This window comes from Haematobia irritans, chromosome 1, assembly GCF_050003625.1.
Source record: "Haematobia irritans isolate KBUSLIRL chromosome 1, ASM5000362v1, whole genome shotgun sequence".
NCBI lineage: Eukaryota > Metazoa > Arthropoda > Insecta > Diptera > Muscidae > Haematobia > Haematobia irritans.
The window spans coordinates 271,829,113-271,850,216 of NC_134397.1; the positions used below are offsets into that span (position 1 = coordinate 271,829,113).

Genomic DNA, 21,104 nt, shown 5'->3' on the forward strand with positions numbered 1-21,104 from the left:
AAAAATTATATGTTTTTGTTAAATTAATATAAATAAATCATTTGTACAATCATATATACCATTTGCAAAGTGGTGAGATACTTTTTCCACCACAAATATTTCTGGTATTGAGGTCCCATGGCCGAGAACATGTAGTAGGTGTACATGATAATATGCACAAAGGTATTGAGCAAACCGAAGAAGGTACTATGGCCACCAGGAGTAAATTTAACACCAAACCATACCGACATAGGCATACATCCATGGTGAATAACATGTAGTGTAGTGATTTGACTTTGTTTCTTACGCAATACAAAGAATATCTAAATAGAAATGGGAGAAATGTGAATTATTATTATTACATTTTCAAAAAAATTAAACTTTTTTGCCCATATACTAGAGGTGTGCACGTGACACCAAATCGTCGCGACTCACGAAAATTTTCGTGATTCGTGCGTGAGTCGTGAGTCACGCTCATGACAACAGCGTGAGTGTGCGTGAGCGTGATTAACAAACTAAAATGTCGTGCGTGAGCGTGAGTCACGAAAATAATATCTTCGTGAGTGTGCGTGAGTAACGAATTACACTCACAACAATATTCCTGCTCACCACCATAAAACGCTTAAGAGTTAAAATCAATTACAATTCTAGTGACACCTGAGATGTTAAGAGTTTAATAACACTCTCGATTTTAATAATGCTCATGTTTTCAGACACTTCGGTAAGGTAAATTAATCATAAAATTATTCGTGAGTCACGATATTTTTCGTGATTCACGGTATTTTTCGTGAGTCACGGTATTTTTTGTGAGTCACGACGTTTTCGTGCGTGAGTGTGCGTGAATACAAATTTTCTTTTCGTGAGTGTGCGTGAGCGTGAGTCCTACCAAAAAATATCGTGCGTGAGTGTGCGTGAGTATGATTTTTCTGTCGTGAGTGTGCGTGAGCGTGAACAAACTATTACTCACGTGCACACCTCTACCATATACAAAATAATTTTTTTCGAAATAGGTTTTTTGAATATGGGGGTAACCTTTAGGGCGACTTTCTTACTTACCGTGTCCATGAACTCTGTGAATTTTGAGAAATAATACCACCAACACGCATGAACCATCTAAATTTTAATAATTTCGGAGAAAAGATTAAAGATAAAAGATATGTGTTAGTTAATTTTTCTTGATTTTTCATTTTGATTTTGGTGATTTTATGGCACAAACAATACATCTGTAATGTGTGATAATTGTCTTTACAAAATTTTGGAATCTTTAGAATTAGTGAATATTTTGTATATAACATATGGCAACATTCACCATCCGATCAAGATTAACTGTATAAATCAGGTGTTATCTTATATAGTCTAGATGTCTAAATAATAGCATACTTCGTATAGTTTTGTTTTAATAAAATTTAACTACAAGTACATAAATGTGGAACACTGGTATAATCAGTATATTGAGGGCAAATGGTCGAATAAGAGTTTCAAAAGTTTGCGAATTTAGAGCCCATTTTTGGGATATATTTTATTTTACAAATTAATAAACTGCTATCGTGACTAAAAAATACGTAAAATTCAAAATTTCTTGCGAAATCTGCATCAACCATCCAGCAGAAAAAGCTTCGCCAAATAAGTAGTGATCCGGAAGTGGTGCAAAATTGGCGCAGAAGACATGATTTTAACATAGGCTTGTCATCATTAGCGTAGCTAGACAAATTTCCTAGGGGGGGCTATAGCCCCCCTAGCTAAAAATTTATAGACTGAACTTATAAGTTCAATTAATGTTTTATTTCATAAAATTTAATAAAAAAGTAGACATCAAAATAACTCGACAATTAATTTATAATAAAGCAGCTAAAAGTAGTTCCACACTTTTCCCAGCAAAAAAATGTGAGTTGTTCTAAAGGCACACCTTTAAAAGCACTTCCAAAAATGTCCTCAATTATTTTAACTACACAGGAAGTTTTTTACTTCATTTTTTTTCATATTTTAATGTGTAATTTTTTGTTTTCTTTTTTTTTTCAAATAGTTAAAAAAAGAGTAAGAATAAATAAATTGGTACAAATTATTCAAATTTTGCATTAAAACTGCTAAATCCATTATAGAAAAATCGATCATTTTGGAAATTATTCGAGGAAAAACGTTTCAAACAAGCGTCAGAATACATTAAAAATCATAAAAACAATAAAAAAATTATTTATTTGGGAAAATATCACAAAATTTTTTAATTCACATTCAAAACACTGAATTCGGATCTCACCTTAAGAAGTGATGCAAATTCATTGCAACGACTGTTGAAACGGTCGACATTTGTCCTATGACAATCTCATATTACATTCATTGCTTCTTCGCCAATTTTGCACCACTTCTAGACCCAAAAAGAACATTTTCACTACTTTTTTGGCGACGCTTTTTCGCAGCATTATTAAGATATTAATTTATGAAAGAATAGTTTTAATATCAATTACTATTTTTTTAAATTAAATTGACTAAACTAAATCAATCAAAATGTCAACCACAGCTTTATTTCATAAATATCTGAATTCAAACATTGCCATCGGCAACTGCTACCACAACCCAAGTAATTCGATTGTTCATGAAAGTCTTTAGCGGAACTTTGTGCGATTGTATATACTTGTTTAATTGTTATAAAAATTAAAAAAAAAAACTATTGATATTTATTGAAAAATGGAAAATCATAAATAGAGTTTCAAATTCTGGGGGGGGCTAAAATTTTTCTGGGGTGGTCTAAGCCCCCTCCCCAGAGGCCTTCCTACGCTTATGCTTGTCATAGGATGGATGTCCACCATTTCGACAACGGATGCACTGAATTTGGATCACTTCGTAAGGTGTGATCCGAATTCAGTGTTTTAGATGTGAATTAAAAAATATTGTGATATTTTGTGAAATAAATAATTTTTATAATTTCTTATGATGTTTAATGCATTCTATTGCTTGTCCGAAACGATTGACATCAACTATTTTCAAAAATTCGCAATTTTTCTAGAATGGATTTAGAATTTTTTTCGACATAATTTATATAATTTGTTCTATTTTATAAATTTTTACTCTTTTAATAACCTATTTGAAACAAAAAAGTTAAAATTACCCATTAAAAAAAAGCGAGTTATTAAAAAATTTAGTTAAAAGTACTTCCTGAGAAGTTAAAATAAGGAATATCTTTGGGAGAACATTTTTGGAAGTCCTTTTAAAGTGGTGCCTTTAGAAGGACTTCCACATTTTTTTGCTGCTCAGGGTAGCGATATTCTCATAGTTCATGTAAACGATTTATCTAGCACCAATAAATGTCTAATAGTAGATTATTGTAATAATAATGATTCGATATAGATTTAATGAAGTAATCATCAATGTGATGAAACAAACCACGTTGTCTGCCATACAAAATATTTACTAACCGTTCTTTTATTCTCCAGTTAAGTATACTGATTATTCATTTTTCTTTCTTATATAAAACTTATAAAAAAGTTATCTTTTATATCTCATAGTTTTAAATGCAATTGACACATTTTCAGATGTATTGTTTACCTAAAAAATTACGTTTAATTAACAAAATTCATGCGCCTTTGACAATAATAACAAAAACAAAGTTCAAGATTATTGAATTTAAAACGGTGTATTAATTGTTAAAGGCTTAGACAAATTTTATATATTCAAAAATATAAGTAGCTCTCTCGAAAAAGAAAAAAAATCAATAAAGAAAATAAAATAAATAACAAAATTGTATATTGTTAACACAAAAAGTTAAATAAATCCAAATAAAAACACCAAAAAACTTAAATTAATATATTAGTAACATTTTGTAAATAAATTAATAGTTATGGTATGGTAATAATAGCAGAAAAAAATTAAAAGAGAGCAAAATGCCATTGACACAAAAAAGAGAAAACAGAAATAGAGTAATAAGCTCGCAACAAAATGCGGCGAGAATGTAATAAGAAAAAAATAAATGAGAAGAAACGATTTAGGAACAAATTGAGGATAGTAATCAATTATAAATTGAAGTTGAAAAATTTATAATTAATTGGAAAAGGTATCGAAAAATATTCAATCGTTTCCCTTGCTTTAAAATGATACAAAACAATGGGAGAGCGGTGAGAGAGAGAGAGCAAAAGTGGCTTGGAGAGTTAAAGAAAACTAGACATTAGTGTTGTGTACAGTTAAAAACAGAGATAGTTAGAGAGTGTGAGCCATATTGTTTGTGAGGTTATCTACTAATCGCTTAAAGAAGTTGTTTTTTGCATTCTTTAGTATTCGCATGGTTAACACATACCCTTATTACTCTAGGGTTATTACTATACTCAACCGGCTGACATCGGAAGCTGTAGTGTCCTGTCAGCCAACCGGAAACACTAATCTGAAATACAACAAAAAATACAAATATGTATGAGCAGGAGAATGCCAAATGCGCAGTGAACGACCGTATGCGTAATGTTATCGTTTGAAAAATGTAGGCAATAATGTAAGTAATGTGTCTTCCGTAATGTAGAGTATAAATGTGTTTTTGTCCGTAGTGTGTCCAATAAGTGTCAGAACATCCGGGCGTTTGTTTTATTGGTACTAGAAAAAATTCTCTCGTGTAGGCTTCTACTGTTCCTTATAACATTGGCGAAGTTATAGCTGCAAAAATTCTGTTCTTTCATTTCTCTTGACGTCGATGGATAATACAACACAGACAAATTTTAAGCAAATTTTACAAGCAAATAAAGTATATAAAGATATAAATACATATAAAAAATTTTAAATTTACAAAAGTTAAAGGGTTCGAGAAAAAGTCGACTCGACTGGACCTAAAACCATTATTCCATTCACAGTAAAAGGAATTCTTTAATCCCATGAATACCATTAATAATTTCAAATAATGAGTTAAGGTATTACATCCTTCAGGTGTAATTTGAAAACAATATTTACATTTTAATAAAGTGAAACATTAAAAGTTCAAAAAATTCAAGATTAATTAGTGAAATCCTTAACGTGACGGAGAGATCAGCTATGGTGACATGGGCTTGTAAAAAAAATGTGGCAATTTGTAATTAGAACCAAGGAACACACACATGGTTCTAATATGGCTGATGTACAATATGTAAAACACGCAATTATACTAGTGCACTGTATTAAAACTTTCCAGAAAAACATGGAATTAAATTATTCTTTCTGCCTTTATGGGACGATTCTAATTGAAAGATGTCTGGCAGTCCCATGTATTTCAAATTTTTTTTTGTAATACTGGAGGCGTTATTTGATCATGATTAGAACTAAATTTTAGTTCACTCATATTTTACGATTTTCTTGAGGTTTGGGTTAGACATCCATAAAATGTATGGACTTGATTTAAAGCTGAAAAAATGTTTTTTGTTTAATAATTCATTTCACCGTAACTATTATTGCGGATTTTGTCGGTACATTTTACAAATTCGTTAGGTTTTACAAATATTTAAAGGCCTTGAAGTTGAACAGGATGTCTTCAAAAGCAAATCAGTCATACGACTGATTTGGCAAATTTATGAATCAAATCAATCTTCAAAGTTTCATTTTTTATTTTATAATTCGTCGTACTCTATTTATAGAATTGGTTACGGTTGAAGTAGTTCTGTACAATGATGATATATAATTATGTGATAAAGCCTATTTGAATTAAGCAATGATTATTACAGTAGCAAAAGTTATTAATCAATTAATACTATTACAATAGATCTTTCACAATTTAAATATAAAATTTAATTTAACCGATAAAATTTCACTCACGGTCATTAATAAAATTAATTGATCCAATTAATTTTTTTCTTTAATTTGTTTGTTTAATATTTTTAAAAATTCTATTTCAAATTTAATTCGACAAATTTTGATGATAATTTCAACCCTTTAATTATAAAGATAATAGCAAAAATGTGTACACGATATGAATATATTTAAGTGATAACAAATTAAAAAATATTCTTGTGACAAGTGATTACAATTTAACTGGCAAAACTACTTGGGAAACCTGTAAAAAAATATTTTTACGCAGCCACATTTAATCACACATATTTCTTTCCTTCAATTACGAGATTTATTGAACCGAATAGTTTTTAAAAAAATTAATAGATAATGATAAGAAATTATCTAAATGAATTAATAATGATAATGTTTTAAATGAAACTTGTTGGTGATGCTTAAAAATTGTGAATGGAAATGAAGTGTAATACTGTGCAAAATTTGGGGCTGGAAATTAACTTTTGGGAATAAATAGCTTTAATTTACAAAATTCATATTTCAGAATTTTTGAAAATTTGAAAATTTTATCAAAAATAAGTCCATCATGAATTTTGTGTGCCAAGAAATTTTTTTCAATTTCTACCACGAATTGTTTTCTTCAAAATACGAAATTTCATTAACAACAGAAAAAAAATATATCTAAATAATTTTCTTCATTTTATTGAAAAATCGGTAATAACGGCGTTCGGAAACAGTTTAGTTAAAATTTTCTAAAATTAACCTTCATTTTTTCTACTGTTGGGTGCAGTGGGTATTCCCACTGTAATACCCATTCAGGCCATTTATTACCAAAAGATATTCACCTGTCCCCATACAATATACACAATATTATAGTAAAATGGGATTTAAACTAAATAAAATGCATTAACATTATATATAATAATCTATGAAATATGCGCTATAGAATACCTACTTGATAGTTGAATGGCAAACATATTCGATGTATATAAATGTCACAAAAGCAAAGTATATATATTACTTTGATTTATAAATATGGACTTATGAGTTTAACATTTAAAGCAAATCTACAAACACGTATGGTAATACTGAAAATATAATGATTTAGAAACCCCAAACTTTATTTGATATAAAGACGACCCCTTTGAAAAGAAATGCTATGGAAGGTTATTTTATGTAAAGCTTTGCATAAAGATATATGTATTTTTGTATACTTTTTTTCAAAGCTTGAAATCCATTACATCTGATACATCGTTAGGAAGCGGTAGTATAAGGTTAAGCAGAGAGAAGATACTGTGACATTAAAAAGATATCACACTCAATAAACTAAGGGTACGAGTGTCATCACTCTTGTTTGTTTGCAAAATTTTTTAGAATTCCACTTATTTCGAGAGTGCTAATAGAATTTTTGCATGTGCTTTTTCTCGTCTTTTCGTTTTCTTTGGCGATGCTAGGCATCAACTTACTCTATTGACACGAGGACTATCCTCATATTCCACAGGTTGGCATGTAAAGTTGTAATTACCCCACCAGCCTCCCATTAAACACTACAAAATAAAAATCGTGGCAAACTCAAACTTAGTAATTGATTAATATAGCAGTAGAATAAACTAGGATTTGCTAAATATGATAAAAATGAAAAAAAAAAACGAAACAACGAAACATTTAAAAACGGTAAACAACTATTGCAGACACAGTGCTGATGATTGTGATGGAATTGATGATGATTGTATTGACCAGATTGGTCCTTTTGCATTTCATAGTATCCTTAGATGTGCCTTTAGTAGGTCCTGATTTTGCCACGTAGTTGTAGAAGCTTACGAGAGTTTTGTAATTTTTGTTTTTTTTTGGTTCATTGTGTTTTTTTTTTTGGCTGAAACGATATATAGTTCCCCACCCGCCCTCACTCGCAATTGTACGTGTGAGCAATATTGTTGTTGGATTAGAGGGGTCTCGATCACTGAACCTACCTCATAAAATATCCACGCGCTAAATATCACTTGTGCAGCATTGTAGAAAATTAATGTGTTTTGTAAACGGAATGGTTTACGATTTTCCATCCATCGTGGCCCTAGAACCTGAAAAGGAAAGCAAATGCAAACAATGTATTAGAGCAAAAGTATGTCTATCCATATTTATATCGATTTTAAAATAATTCATCTTCTAAAGATTACCATAGAAATATCTCCATCATATTCCCATTTTAATTGTTTCCTTTAAAAGTCCAATTTGACCAAAATAAAAAGTAGGTTAGGTTAACAGGTTGGCTGACATGTCCCCGGTCTGAAACATAGATGGCGTCGCTAGTATTAAATTCATATTATTTTTATATAGTACCAATCTTCAAATGATTCGTGTCAAAACTCAGACCTCAAAAGGATGCTCGCAGGGAAAAAATTTGGCTGCAATGAAGAGGTGATCGCCGAAACTGAGGCCTATTTTGAGGCAAAACCGAAGGAGTACTACCAAAATGGCATCAAAAAATTTGAAGGTCGCTATAATCGTTGTATCGCTCTTGAAGGGAATTATGTTGAATAATAAAAACGAATTTTGACAAAAAATGTGTTTTTCTTTGTTAGACCGGGGACTTGTCAGCCAACCTGTTAGGTTAGGTGGCAGCCCGATGTATCAGGCTCACTTAGACTATTCAGTCCATTATGATACCACATTGGTGAACTCCTCTCTTACCACTGAGTGCTGCCCGATTCCATGTTAAGCTCAATGACAAGGGACCTCCTTTTTATAGCCGAGTCCGAACGGCGTTCCACATTGAAACCACTTAGAGAAGCTTTGAAACCCTCTGAAATGTCACCAGCATTACTGAGGTGGGATAATCCACCGCTGAAAAACTTTTTGGTGTTCGGTCGAAGCAGGAATCGAACACACGACCTTGTGTATGCAAGGCGGGCATGCCAACCATTGCACCACGGTGGTAGATTAGTTGATTTAGATTGATTTCAAATTATATAGAATTTCGAATTTGAAGAATTTGCACTTCGACTTTTCGAAAGAAACGTTTAATCAAATAGTAACCTTTGTATCCTTCGCCGTCTAAATACGAAAATAGGAGAACAACATTTTTTCGAAAGACCACCCTCTACTTTATTTTTAATGTTTATTTAAACTTTATTAAACTCATGCTAAAATTAACTTAAGTTTATTGCATTTATTTTATTTTAAATAATTTTTAAAATTTTTTTTACGAAATGCAATTTCCTTAATTTCAAGTATACCTTAAGAAATGTATGAACTGAACTAAATTTTACAATTGTCACCCCCTTTACTGCCGAAAAATTTCCTCTTAAGCCGGTATGGCCATATGATTGGGATATAGTATTAGGTTATCTTAGGTATAATGACTGGCCGATATTTCAGACTCACTTAGACTATTCAGTCCATTGTGATACCACAGTGGTGAACTTCTCTCTTATCACTGAGTGCTGCCCGATTCTATGTTTAGCTGAATGACAAGGGCTCAACCTTTTATAGCCGAGTCCGAACGGCATTCCACGTTGTGGTGAAACCACTAAGAGAAGCTTTGAAACACTCAGAAATTTCACCAGCATTACTGAGAGGACATAATCCACCTCTGAATAAGTTTGTGGTGTTCGGTCAAAACTGGGGTCCCTATGTATGCGACGCGGACATGTTAACCATTGCACAACGGTGGTATTGCGTTTAACATATTTTATTGTAGCAAAATCAGCCTTCAGGACAACAGGAAATCAATTTGATACTTTTGTGTTTATGGGATTATGTCTGGTATAATCCGATCTGTCCTATTTGGAATACCTGGTGACCTACTGTAATTCTTTGCGTTCATTTGGTGTTCCGAATAAATCTTGCCATTTAAAGAGAGAAGTTCACCAATGTGGTATCACAGTGGACTGAATAGTCTAAGTGAGCCTGATACATCGGGCTGCCACCTAACCTAACCTAACCTTGCCATTTAAAATATGACGGGTTTGAAATAGCCAGACAGACGATAACTTCTTAATTACTGAGAATTACACCAAACCGAGAATAGGGTCAACCATAGTCAAGATTCTTATCAATGAAGCACACATTGACAAGAGAGATGTTATTTATCTGTGGAATTGCAATGGACTGAAGTATATATGTTAGCTTGAAATAACCGACTTTCACAAAAACCTAATCTGGAGTGGAGAAATTCAGGCTACACCTATTTCGGGGTAGAGCTGAAAGAACACAAAATTGTTTCTATACAACTCTGTAGTCCTAATTTTCCCTATCAAATTTAGTTGTTTTATAGTTTGTTGTATGCAAATAAGAATATAATTTAAATCAGGTGCTTTTATGATATACCAGATATACCGGTATGAAGTGAGCGGTATGAAGTGATGTGAACGAGTTCTTATTTTTTTGTGTTTTTTTGCTATGGCATCTGTGAAAAATTTTTATTATACATCAAGTCATTGAACAGACAACATAATTTTTTGTCATCGTGTTTAAAATGTAGAATTTTGTACAAAAAAGTGATGATTTGCGGAAAGCATTAATTTTTTATTTTCATTTGAAGAAAAGTGCTGCAAAGTCGCATTGAATACTTGTCGAGGCATATGGTGATCATGCTCTATCAGAAGCAATATGACGCAAACGATATTGGATGGAGAGTCAAAAGCAAATGACAGCAATGTTAAATGTTGCTCAACAAAAAATTTCTGATCGTTTAAAAGCTATGGGAAAGATCCAAAAGTGTGGAAAATGGGATGAAAAAACGCTCACTTCATACCGGTATAAGGTGAGTACTATGTTCGTATTTTTCACCAAAACACTAAATTAAAAGTACAAAAATCTATATGAAGGCGATTATATTTATAAAAAGTCTTGCGAAATAATGAATGGAAAAGATCAAAGGAATTGATTGTGAACCATTTTGTATTTATAATTTAATTAAATTAAAAAAGTAACCGTGAAAATAAGCGGGTTTTCAGCTTGAAAACTGAACATAGTACTCAGCTATACCTGGTAAAACAGCTGACTTGTACCTAAATGATAACGTGCTTGTGATTCAAAGAGAACTGTTTGCGGTATGCTAATACGCTACCCTGTTATTTCATTTCGATACACGCATTCAGTTAGATTTTTTTTTTGTTCATGTTTGAAAGAATTAGGCTTTAAATATTAAAGACCTGTGTAACTCGCTGCTATCACAAGTCTTCTTTGAAACTGCAATATTTTTGTCTAAAGGGATATTTCCTTAATAAAAAATGCGAAAATATCATACAACCGATACACTTACCTTGACTAGGTAGACATATGTGAGACATACAGCTAATGTGGGAAATGGTGATGACATCATTGGCCAATCCTTCGTTCTGGGATCTAAAATGAAATATAAAAAAATACAATCATCAAATATACAATTTCAAGTTTGAATGTGTATTCGTATGTAATATTGTAATATTTTTAAAAGCCATGCAAAATATATAGCCATTCATTTTATATTCTTCTATTCCAATTCCTGTCTACGTGTAATGTCCAGAAAGCGCCATGACACATGATTGATGGAATTGATGTAAAGTTCCTCATCTCTAGCATTAGAATTCCCATTTACCGCTCGTAGAGCAGGCGACATAAACGTTTTGTACTTTGCACAGCGGTACGATGGCATGCCATTACAATAAAATTAGAATATTTATCGCGGGCAATGTAATTTAATTAATTGATAAAACATTGGCACGATATTCTTGCCGGCTGTGTGAGACATGGAAGATAGTGAAGTGTTTGTTTTCCTATATCACTGAATACCAATATCTTTTCAGTTTGTATATTAAAGACAAAAATATTTTTGTTTACAAATAGATATTTTAAAATTAATATTTACTCAACGTTTTAAATATATTATCAATTTATTTTTTGAAAGAGCTCAACTTTCGGTAACAAAATATTTTTGGGTGAATATGAGTATTTTTAAATTCAATGGATGATTGATAAACAATCATAATCGAAAACATTTCTCATATCAAAAATTTATAGCCAAGTAATAAAATTTGATTGTAACGCGCCTTGATATCTACTTTGAATATTTAATAATGAATTTTGAGAATTTTGAGGCAAACCTAAATATGGGCAATCAACATGAAAAATCCAACACCTTCCATATATACGGATATATTTAAAAATATCTCATAAATATCTTAGATTGTGGTAAATATTTATGTGATTTTACTTTTTCTAGATAAAAAGAGTTTATACATGCTGAAAAATGCAAATATGATTCGATATCGAATAAATTTGGCACAAAAAAGGTAATTTGCTACCTAGAAAATGTATTTATTTTAAAGAAGCCGCACCTTTGGCTACCAATACCAAGGACAAAATCTTTGGATTCAAGTAAACTTTTTTTGGAGTGTAGGTATAAAACACAGTAACGACATACCAAATACTTGAAGTTTCCAAAAAACAGAGGAAACGAGCTGATTTTTCTCCTGTAGATGCGGAATTTTCTATAAAATACAGTTATGTGCGAAATAATAGGGACAGTGACAGGCAAGATCAAGATTGCCTGCGAATGCAAGTAAAATGAGGGAATGAACGATAGAGTACAACAAATTTTTTTTGCTTACACACTACAACAACAAATCCCGTTACAAAATTGTGAAAAATGTGCTAACATTACATTAGATTTTATTATTGTTTCAACAAGTCTTGCGTTAGGTTGTGCTTAATAATAGGGACAGCAAGTTAATTCGCTTAAACAAGTTAGAAATCTCGATGAAAACTAATATCCACAGTGAATAAAAAGGTGTAATTGGTTCGTATAAAGACAAAAACAAGAGTTTAGGCTGAAAATTTTAATTTCGTCGGTATTTTTGATCTTGTTATCTAGGTAGATATGGGTAGATCGAAGCACTGTGACCCAGTAACAAGAAAAAATATCCAAAAATTGTACAACTCAGGAAATTCTTATCGGAAAGTGGCTGAATTGCTTGCGGTGTCGAAAACCCAGGTAGAAAATGCTGTAAAGTGGGTAGCCAAGCCAGAAAGACGTGGCAGAAAACCAAAAATTACACCTGTAGTGAGACGAAACATAGTGCGATGTGTAAAAAAAAATCCATTTGCGTCGTCTAAACAAATCAAAAATGATTTAAATATTGATGTTGATACTTCAACAATTCGAAAAACACTTATTCTTGAAAATCTAAGAGCTCGAAGTGCCAGAAAATTGCCTATGTTGTCAAAAAAGAATATTCAACAAAGGTTGATATTCGCTGAAATGCATGTCTGTTGGCCTAAAGAAAAATGGCGTAACATTCTTTGGTCTGATGAAACCAAAATCAATTTGTTCAACTCAGATCGAGGTTTACATCACGTAAGAAGACCAGTTAATGCAGCGACAAACCCCAAGTACACCATTAAAACCGTCAAACATGGCGGTGGTAACATCATGGTTTGGGGATCGTTTTCGTATAATGGTGTGGGACCCTTGCACCGTATACAGGGCATCATGAAAGCAGTCAATTATGTTGAAATTCTCCAAAATAGTATGCTTCCGTATGCTGAAGATAATATGCCAATCAGATGGATATTCCAACAGGATAAGGACCCCAAGCACACGGCAAAATACACACAAACGTGGTTTAAGGACAATAACATTACTGTCTTGGAGTGGCCCCCACAGTCCCCGGATCTGAATCCAATTGAAAACTTGTGGAATTTCGTAAAAACTTCAATAAGAGGAAAATGTCCGTCCAACTCTGATGAACTTTGGCAACTTATTCAGGATTCTTGGTACGCTATACCAGTTTCAATCTGCCAGAACTTAGTCGACTCCATGCCTAGGCGGTGCCAGGCAGTATTAACAAACAAGGGATCGTCCACTAAATATTAAGCTATTAAAACACGTTTTTGTAACCTTCGTTAAAGTAATCTAGTCTTACTTTTTTATTTTTCCTTTTTTTTTGATGAAAAATCTGAAGTGTCCTTATTTTTTTTCACACCCTAAATTTACATTTTATACTTAAAATAGTAAAAAAATAAAAATAAAACGATAATGAATTTTAAAACATGTCAAAAACCATTTAAATATTGTACAAACTTAAAACTAGGTACATAAAATCAGGAGCAGTATGCAAAATTAACTAGCTTTTAGCTAAATATCAATCTTTAGTACTACTGTCCCTATTATTTCGCACATAACTGTATGTACACCCTTAAAAAATCGGCTCTGCACATAAAAAAATTTTTTTGTCTTCAATCACGAAATTAATTAATCCAATTAACTTTTAATTGAAATGTCTTCAATCGCAGAAATTAGAGTATCAATTAAAAAGTTAATAGATCCAATTAAAAAATTAATTGATATTATTAATTTTTGTGATTGATTTTTGTTTCTATTACAAAATTTGTTGAATCAATTAAATTTTTAATTGAATATTTTTTAAAACTCAATTAAGACTTTAATTGGAAAAATTATCGTGAATTTTGTTTTTTTCTGTGTGTAACATATACTCTCAAACATATTCTGCTTCAAGCATATATTTTTTCAGAATGTGTTCAAACAAACACTATCTTATGCGCTTTACAGACTATCAGTTATTCCGGACGGAATGTCGGTGTTTGTAAAGAATCTTACAGTGTGTCGGATCGATACGACTTGTCGGTGATGACTAAATAATCGGTAAATGTGTTATCGATCCCATAAACATGCAGCAGTATCGATTATGCCGTCGGACTTAACTTATAATGTGCACAATATATGGGATATGTTCGACACGAGCACTGTCGTCCGGAATAACTGATAGTCTGTAAAGCGCATTAAGGCCACAAATAGTTAGTTTCGGTTTCTAACCATTTGCTAAAACCTGCTAAACATTTTAGTTCCAAACATATAATAATTGAAAAGTTAAAGAAGAGCTGGGTGCTGTCTAATTGGGTACCTTATAGGAACTTGAGGGATTTGTTTTCACAATACGAATATAGCTAACATTCCGAGGAAAGAAATAATGCCAGCAGAACCCTCCCTGTCAAAATGTCCCATAATGAATTAACGAATTGCATGTCCAATGATTGCTGCCTACTTCTATCAATAGGGTGATATGGGAAGAAGTGGTTTAGTTTGAAATTCGACCTATGTTTGAAGATGATTACTTGTATAGTCTATATCTAACGTGCCCATAGGACATATTCCATAATTCTCAAGAGTTTATTATGTTCAAGAAAACTTTTGATATCCCCAAAGTTGTTAGTCGTTGGCTTAACTAATATGCACCGCTTGGTTTTGGTGGGAGCTTAAAAAAAAAAAAAAAAACATCATCATCACTGGTATTTGCATAATTTTAGACAATTCCTTACTCATATTCGGCACTTTGTTCATTGAACTCGAGCACACCTTTGGGAATTCCCACGATTTATATTTTCAAGAAATTATCGTTCAGGGGCAGTTGTTTGATGTTTTCCAACATTTCGTTTTGGCGCATGGGCAAACATACGGGGAGCTGTGTAATCACAGTAATCGAACATTAAACATAAACGTGTACGAAATGATGAAAATATAACCCAACACCTTCGAACACTGGCTCCCATAGTAATGGCAAAAAACCCAAAATTTAACGAATTTTGAATTTTAACGAATGAATGCCAACAAAATATGAATTATTTTAGACACTCTGCAATACTGATCCACCCAACTAATGGATAGATGAATGGCCACTATAGCTAAGTACATTTACCAAAATTTTGGGCATGAATGCCAACAAAGCGTGCCTTGTGAGCCGTGTAAATTTCCACATACTTTGCCGTTTGATCCCTCTTGCGCTCCTATTGTACATTAATGTCTTCGATATAAACCTAATTTGTCTGAGGGCTGGGCCGGCCAATCAATTAGTTGGAATATGTTAAAATATACAAACTACCCGTGAAGCTCCTCTTGTAAGTAAACATGGATGATGATTGCCTAAGACCCATTTGTATGAGACACGCTAACAGCAATGAAAACTTGAGGCTAATTTCAAGGTCAATATGCCGTATAAGCTATAGTTGTTTTGAATGAGCTGTTTTTGTTTGTGTACAATGTTTTTTTGACTAGCTATAGCCATTTGTGCTAATAATTAATTTGCACTATCCAATCCAATCTGGGGAGACACCACAACATTATTGAAATAGAGAGAGGGAGAAAGAGATTGGAATGCACAATTTTATGAATGAATTTGATTTTTTTTCGTTTTTGTTTAAGTAGTAAGTGAGGCCATTGTATGGCATATCGTATATGGCACTCAACATTTGATTTTTGTAATGGATATTGCAATTTAATGTTGTACTTATTCTGGACAATTTATAAAAATTAATAGATTTCATGAAAAAAAGAAATTTATTTTACATCTCATTACAATCAATGATAATATACCAATTCCTTAATCTTTATGTCCAATATGCTCGTATTAGAATTGTAATGATATGTAAAGTAATTGATTGGGACAAAAACACAGTCTGCATTGATATCAGGCTAACATAAAAATAGAAATTTATATTTTGAAAATATAGATTTGTACACAAAAGGTTTGCGTGTCCGCCCTATATACCGAGGGTCATGAGTACTATACCAGTTTTGCTTAAAACTAAAAAGATTTTTCGCCATTGTTTAGCCTCTACCTTAATATTTATGTCCAATGAAAACAGTTTGATTCTATTTTTATCTCCAAGGTCATGGAAAAACTGATAGATACCGTAACAAGTCTACAAGTCTTTAATTGGCACCAAGAGTACTGAAGGGATCAACAAGGCTTCTGATATGCTCCACTAGATTCCAAGGTTGAAACCCTATGTAACTCCGTAGTATGACATATCCCTTATCGATGAGAACTCAGGAGAGCATCCACCTCTGGAATCATAATTGCAAATTTTCATGTTTATATATCTTAGGATTAAGGAAATATCGTCTAGTGAAAATTTTGCGATTCCGAACATGGAAACATGGCGGTATATGTCGCATTTTTTGTGGGCTAAAGCTACGGACACTAAAGCCAATTTAACAAAATCTTTCAATCCAAATGAACTATTTTGAGTGCGGAGTGATATCGGTGTTTGTAATACAGTTTAATTAACAATTAATATAACAGCTTGTATGAAACTAGGTTGCTGACATCGGGATCCATATTTTTGGATTCAAAATGTAGCAACTTCGTTAAGCGGATCCGGATGCGGTGGTAATGTTGCGGCTTAGCTCGCCGGCGGTGTAGGTTCTTTTCCGCTCATTGCTGTATATTTAAATTTTGTACCGGTAAAAAATAAGAAATTCTATATTTTCACTTTTTTTAGTGTGAAAATAAAGTTTATCGCACAACGTCAATTCACAGTTGAAACTAATTTCAAAACATATGAACATCTTTGGACACTTGTTTAGGTATGACCCTTTTACCAAGGATTATTTTGATATGTATGGTATACCAATCGCCTCAGAAGTACCTACCGAGTACACATACCTCTGGTAAGTCGGTCCGTCCGGTCATCTATCTATTTGAGGTTCACAAGATACGGAAAGCAATTGTATATATTCTTCATGAAATTAGGGAAAGAGTTCCTTGGCCAAAGGACGCTGTAAATTTTAGAAAGTTTATAGATATTTTCCTAATATCGCGTTATGACTTTAATTTATAATCAATTATTTTCCATAATTTAGAGCAGAATTTTATGAATATTTACATATAAATGTGACAAAATCCAGGAATATTGGTTTAGTTTTCAGAATATCATTCGAAGTACTATCAAACCTAGCGAAAGTTTAGATATAAGGGTTCCAAAAGATATAGCAGCCACCACTACTAAATTGCTTATATTTATTTGCAAATTATTTGCAAATTCTGTAGCTGTATGCCATGAGCCAGGACAAATTCTTTTACTAGTTTAAGGAATTTTATTTTAATTTTGCATGGATTATTATTTTTATTTAGTTTGTTTGTTTAGTTTCGATACTTACCGCCATGTGAGTCCATATATCTGTGCATGATGTTTATATATTTCATAACTAAGGCCATTGTGAATTTGTGTGTATGAGTGTGTGGTGGTAGTGATTAGGGTTTTGTTGGAACTTCCTGCAATAGTCTACCTATTGCTTATCCTTTGTGGTGCTTCTTCTACCACTTTTTACAATAACAAAAAGTTAGGAAAATTGGAAAAGATGAGTTGTTTTTGGTAAAACTATAGATGAATCTGTAAGAAAACGACAAGAAAAAAAAACAACACACAAGTTAATATTACAAATCAATATGTATATTATCGTTGTATAACTTAACACTAAGAAAAATCACATAAATATATTAATTGGTTATTATTGAAAACTATTAACAAATTGACTAAATCAAATTCAATATGCCAAGTTGTAAAATGAATTATTTACCCACATTTCCATAAGTGAAAATTGTGGGCGATTGTTCTATAAACAATTATTGAATGGAATGGCAACAAACAAATGATCCTATAATTATTGAAATTTCCAGCTTGTGAAATAAAACGATCACTTGTACCTTAGCCGTATGAGTGATGCAAAATGGTCATTATAGCTCATACGACACAGGTATAAATAATAGCTCATGTATAGGAGATGCTTTTTACTATAGCTACAGGATGAATCGTTTTACAATAAACGAATAGGGTAATTAAATATTTCTTTGACAGTAGCTTGGAAGGCGTAAATAAATCGTAAGTGTAAGCAAATGAGATAGAGTAAAATGCACGAAAGAACCGATCTTAGATTTGATATTAAATTAACGTATTATTGCAAAAACAAATTAACGTAATTGCAAGTGCTTTTTGAATTTATAAATTTATAATAAATATTTAAATATTTAAATTAATTTATTAATGTTATTTACAAATTTTCCATTACCGAGTGTAACATATACAGTGAGGAGCAAAACCAAGTGCAAGTTTAGCACTTATACATTATTTGTTTAATAAAAAACGTGTTGTGAGTCCAATTGTTTAAAATTTATTTCATTTATTCTTTATTTCCTGACAAACAGAAATGTGCATTCAGATAAATTATATACCTATACTACGGAATTTATAAAAATACAAAAAAGCCATTAAAATCTTAGTGTTATAGAGATCAGAGTTTCAGGCACTTGAAAATTTTTCTCCGACAACCAAAATGTCAAAATTTTATTTTTATAGAAAAATTTTGTAAAAATTTTATTTCTTTAGAAAATTGTGTCAAAATTTTATTTCTTTAGAAAATTTTGTCAAAAATTTATTTCTATAGAAAAAATTTTGTCAAAATTTTATTTCTATAGAAAATTATGTCAAAAATTTTGTCCTATAGAAAATGTTGTCAAAGTTTTAATTCTATACCAAAATTTTGTTAAAATTTTATTTCTATAGAAGCTATTTTCAAAATTTTATTTCTATAGAAAATGTTGTCAAAATTTTATTCCTACACCGAAAAAAATTAGACTGTTGTATAGGAAGAATAAACTAACTCGTACGAAAATTGAACTAAATTTTACTCCACATTTTGAGATTTCCCCAAAGCGTTTTTAAAACCAGGAAAATTTAATGTCCTGTTGTACTTTTTAATTACAGTTCACGAAATTACACCCTCTAATAGAAGAAAATATTAACTAAAAGTTAAGAAGAAAATCATTAGCGCTAAATCATGACCATTTTAACCATACAGTAGTTCATTCTTACTATTTTTGGGAATCGTACGAAAATTTTCATTGGCTTTAGTTCATATTGAACTTATGTGTACGGTCATCGAACTTTATACTCACGTTTAGTTTAAAAAATATTTGAAACATACTTAAAAAAAAAAACGAAAATTTCATTGGGGTATGGAAAATTTCGCAAAAAGTAATAAAATTTAACTTTTTTCAATAAAAATAAGTTAAATTTAGCGTTAGTTTAACTACGGAAAATTTTTTCTGTGTATAGAAAATTTTATCAACATTTTATTTCTATAGAAAATTATTTCTAAAGAAAATTAATACCTCTTAGTTAGTGAAGAATATATTGTAAAATCTACCAAGACATCGTGAATTCTTCCAATCTACCAAACCGTAAAAAATATACACACACGTGCTCACATATCCAAACTCAATCCTTTGTTTCAAGACAAACAATTAATTGAATAGTTATCAATAGAGTTACAGTTCTCGAACATTGTTAAAAATAATTTATAAAAATTTGATTGAAACAAATATGCATAATTCCATAGTGCGTATAAGTTATATTAATAAAGTTGCCCATAAGGCGTATACGTTACATAATCTCCCATATATTAGCACTATTTTTTTGTAATATACGTAAATATGTTAAAAGACTTTACTGTGTGTTATCTCACTATTTCGTATCGTTATCTTCGAAAGCGAACTTTAGACATTGATCGAACTCTTTAATGGATAAAATGCACTGTAATATTAATTTGATAAAACAACAAGTTTGAAGATAAGAAAGCATGTCATTCTGAAACATTATCAAAATGAAATTTTTATGAATTAAATTTCTACCATTATCTTTTTACTTTTAACTTTATAAATGTCACAAAGATTGTCAATTATATAAATAAAATTTTGTTTATTTGTACCAACACAAAATCGAAAACAGGAACATTCTATTACTTAATATTCACACTTGAAAATAATAAAACCAAAGGTATTAATCTATCCAGATCTCGAGTTTATATACTTATTATGTTTATTAATTAAATGATAATTTAATCACACAAAACTGTTAAAATTTCAAGTATTTCTGAAAACTCCTGTATAAATTTAATTTTAAGTGTTTTTGAGTAATTTAAGAATCTCATTTGAAACGAATTCAAATTGATATTTATTTAAAAGAGCACTATAAAAAAGTACTTAAGATTTGGAATGGCCATGTTTGATTTGGGCAACAACAACAAATTATGATTCAGTTTAAGAACATCACAGTCAAAACGAACCTCTCTTTAAACAATACCGGCTACAACTAAATTCTATAAAATTATTATAATCTAAAGAAAGTCATAATTGTTTGTCGTTAGAAGAAAAACCAAAAACAAAACCAAATCAAACCCAATGAGGAAAGAACCTAATCAGGTGTCTCATAGAAAAACGCAATGAACCGTTTTACCAAAAAAAAAAAACGACGACAACAACAAATCTAGACTACCTTATGACTATGCATGCGTTTGATAAAGGTACCTCCATAATAATTCTTTTGATTAGGTTTTTGTTGTTATTGTTGGTATTTTCGTTTTGGTTTTTTATCAAATTCTATGGCGGGCAATCATATATAGGTACGTAGACGTCTATTATCACCGCATATGCCAGAGATAGTGTCGACTAACTATCAAATGAGTCAAGCGTTATAAAATTTGTTCTTGTCCCAAATTTGAACTTTATGGAGGAATAGTATAAAATACTGAAGTTAATGTTAAAATATATATTTTTGTTTTTTGT

General features: G+C 31.3%; 1 protein-coding gene across 10 annotated transcripts in view; it reads right to left on the reverse strand.

Annotated features, from left to right (window-relative positions):
- LOC142224645 (very long chain fatty acid elongase AAEL008004) overlaps positions 1-21,104 on the reverse strand; it is a 158,032-nt gene that overhangs the window by 13,624 nt on the left and 123,304 nt on the right. For 8 of the 10 annotated variants that reach the window (XM_075294449.1, XM_075294453.1, XM_075294430.1 and 5 more), the window contains exons 3-8: positions 17,642-17,874; positions 10,967-11,049; positions 7,674-7,781; positions 4,265-4,348; positions 1,036-1,092; positions 60-302 (exon numbers count right to left, since the gene is read on the reverse strand). In XM_075294449.1, the coding sequence (XP_075150564.1) occupies positions 60-302; positions 1,036-1,092; positions 4,265-4,348; positions 7,674-7,781; positions 10,967-11,049; positions 17,642-17,699 (633 nt within the window). In that variant the 5' untranslated portion in view covers positions 17,700-17,874. Of the gene's footprint in view, positions 1-59; positions 303-1,035; positions 1,093-4,264; positions 4,349-7,169; positions 7,251-7,673; positions 7,782-10,966; positions 11,050-17,641; positions 17,875-20,605; positions 20,630-21,104 lie in introns of those variants that run through there. The other 2 variants (XM_075294455.1, XM_075294458.1) reach the window with 2 other exon arrangements.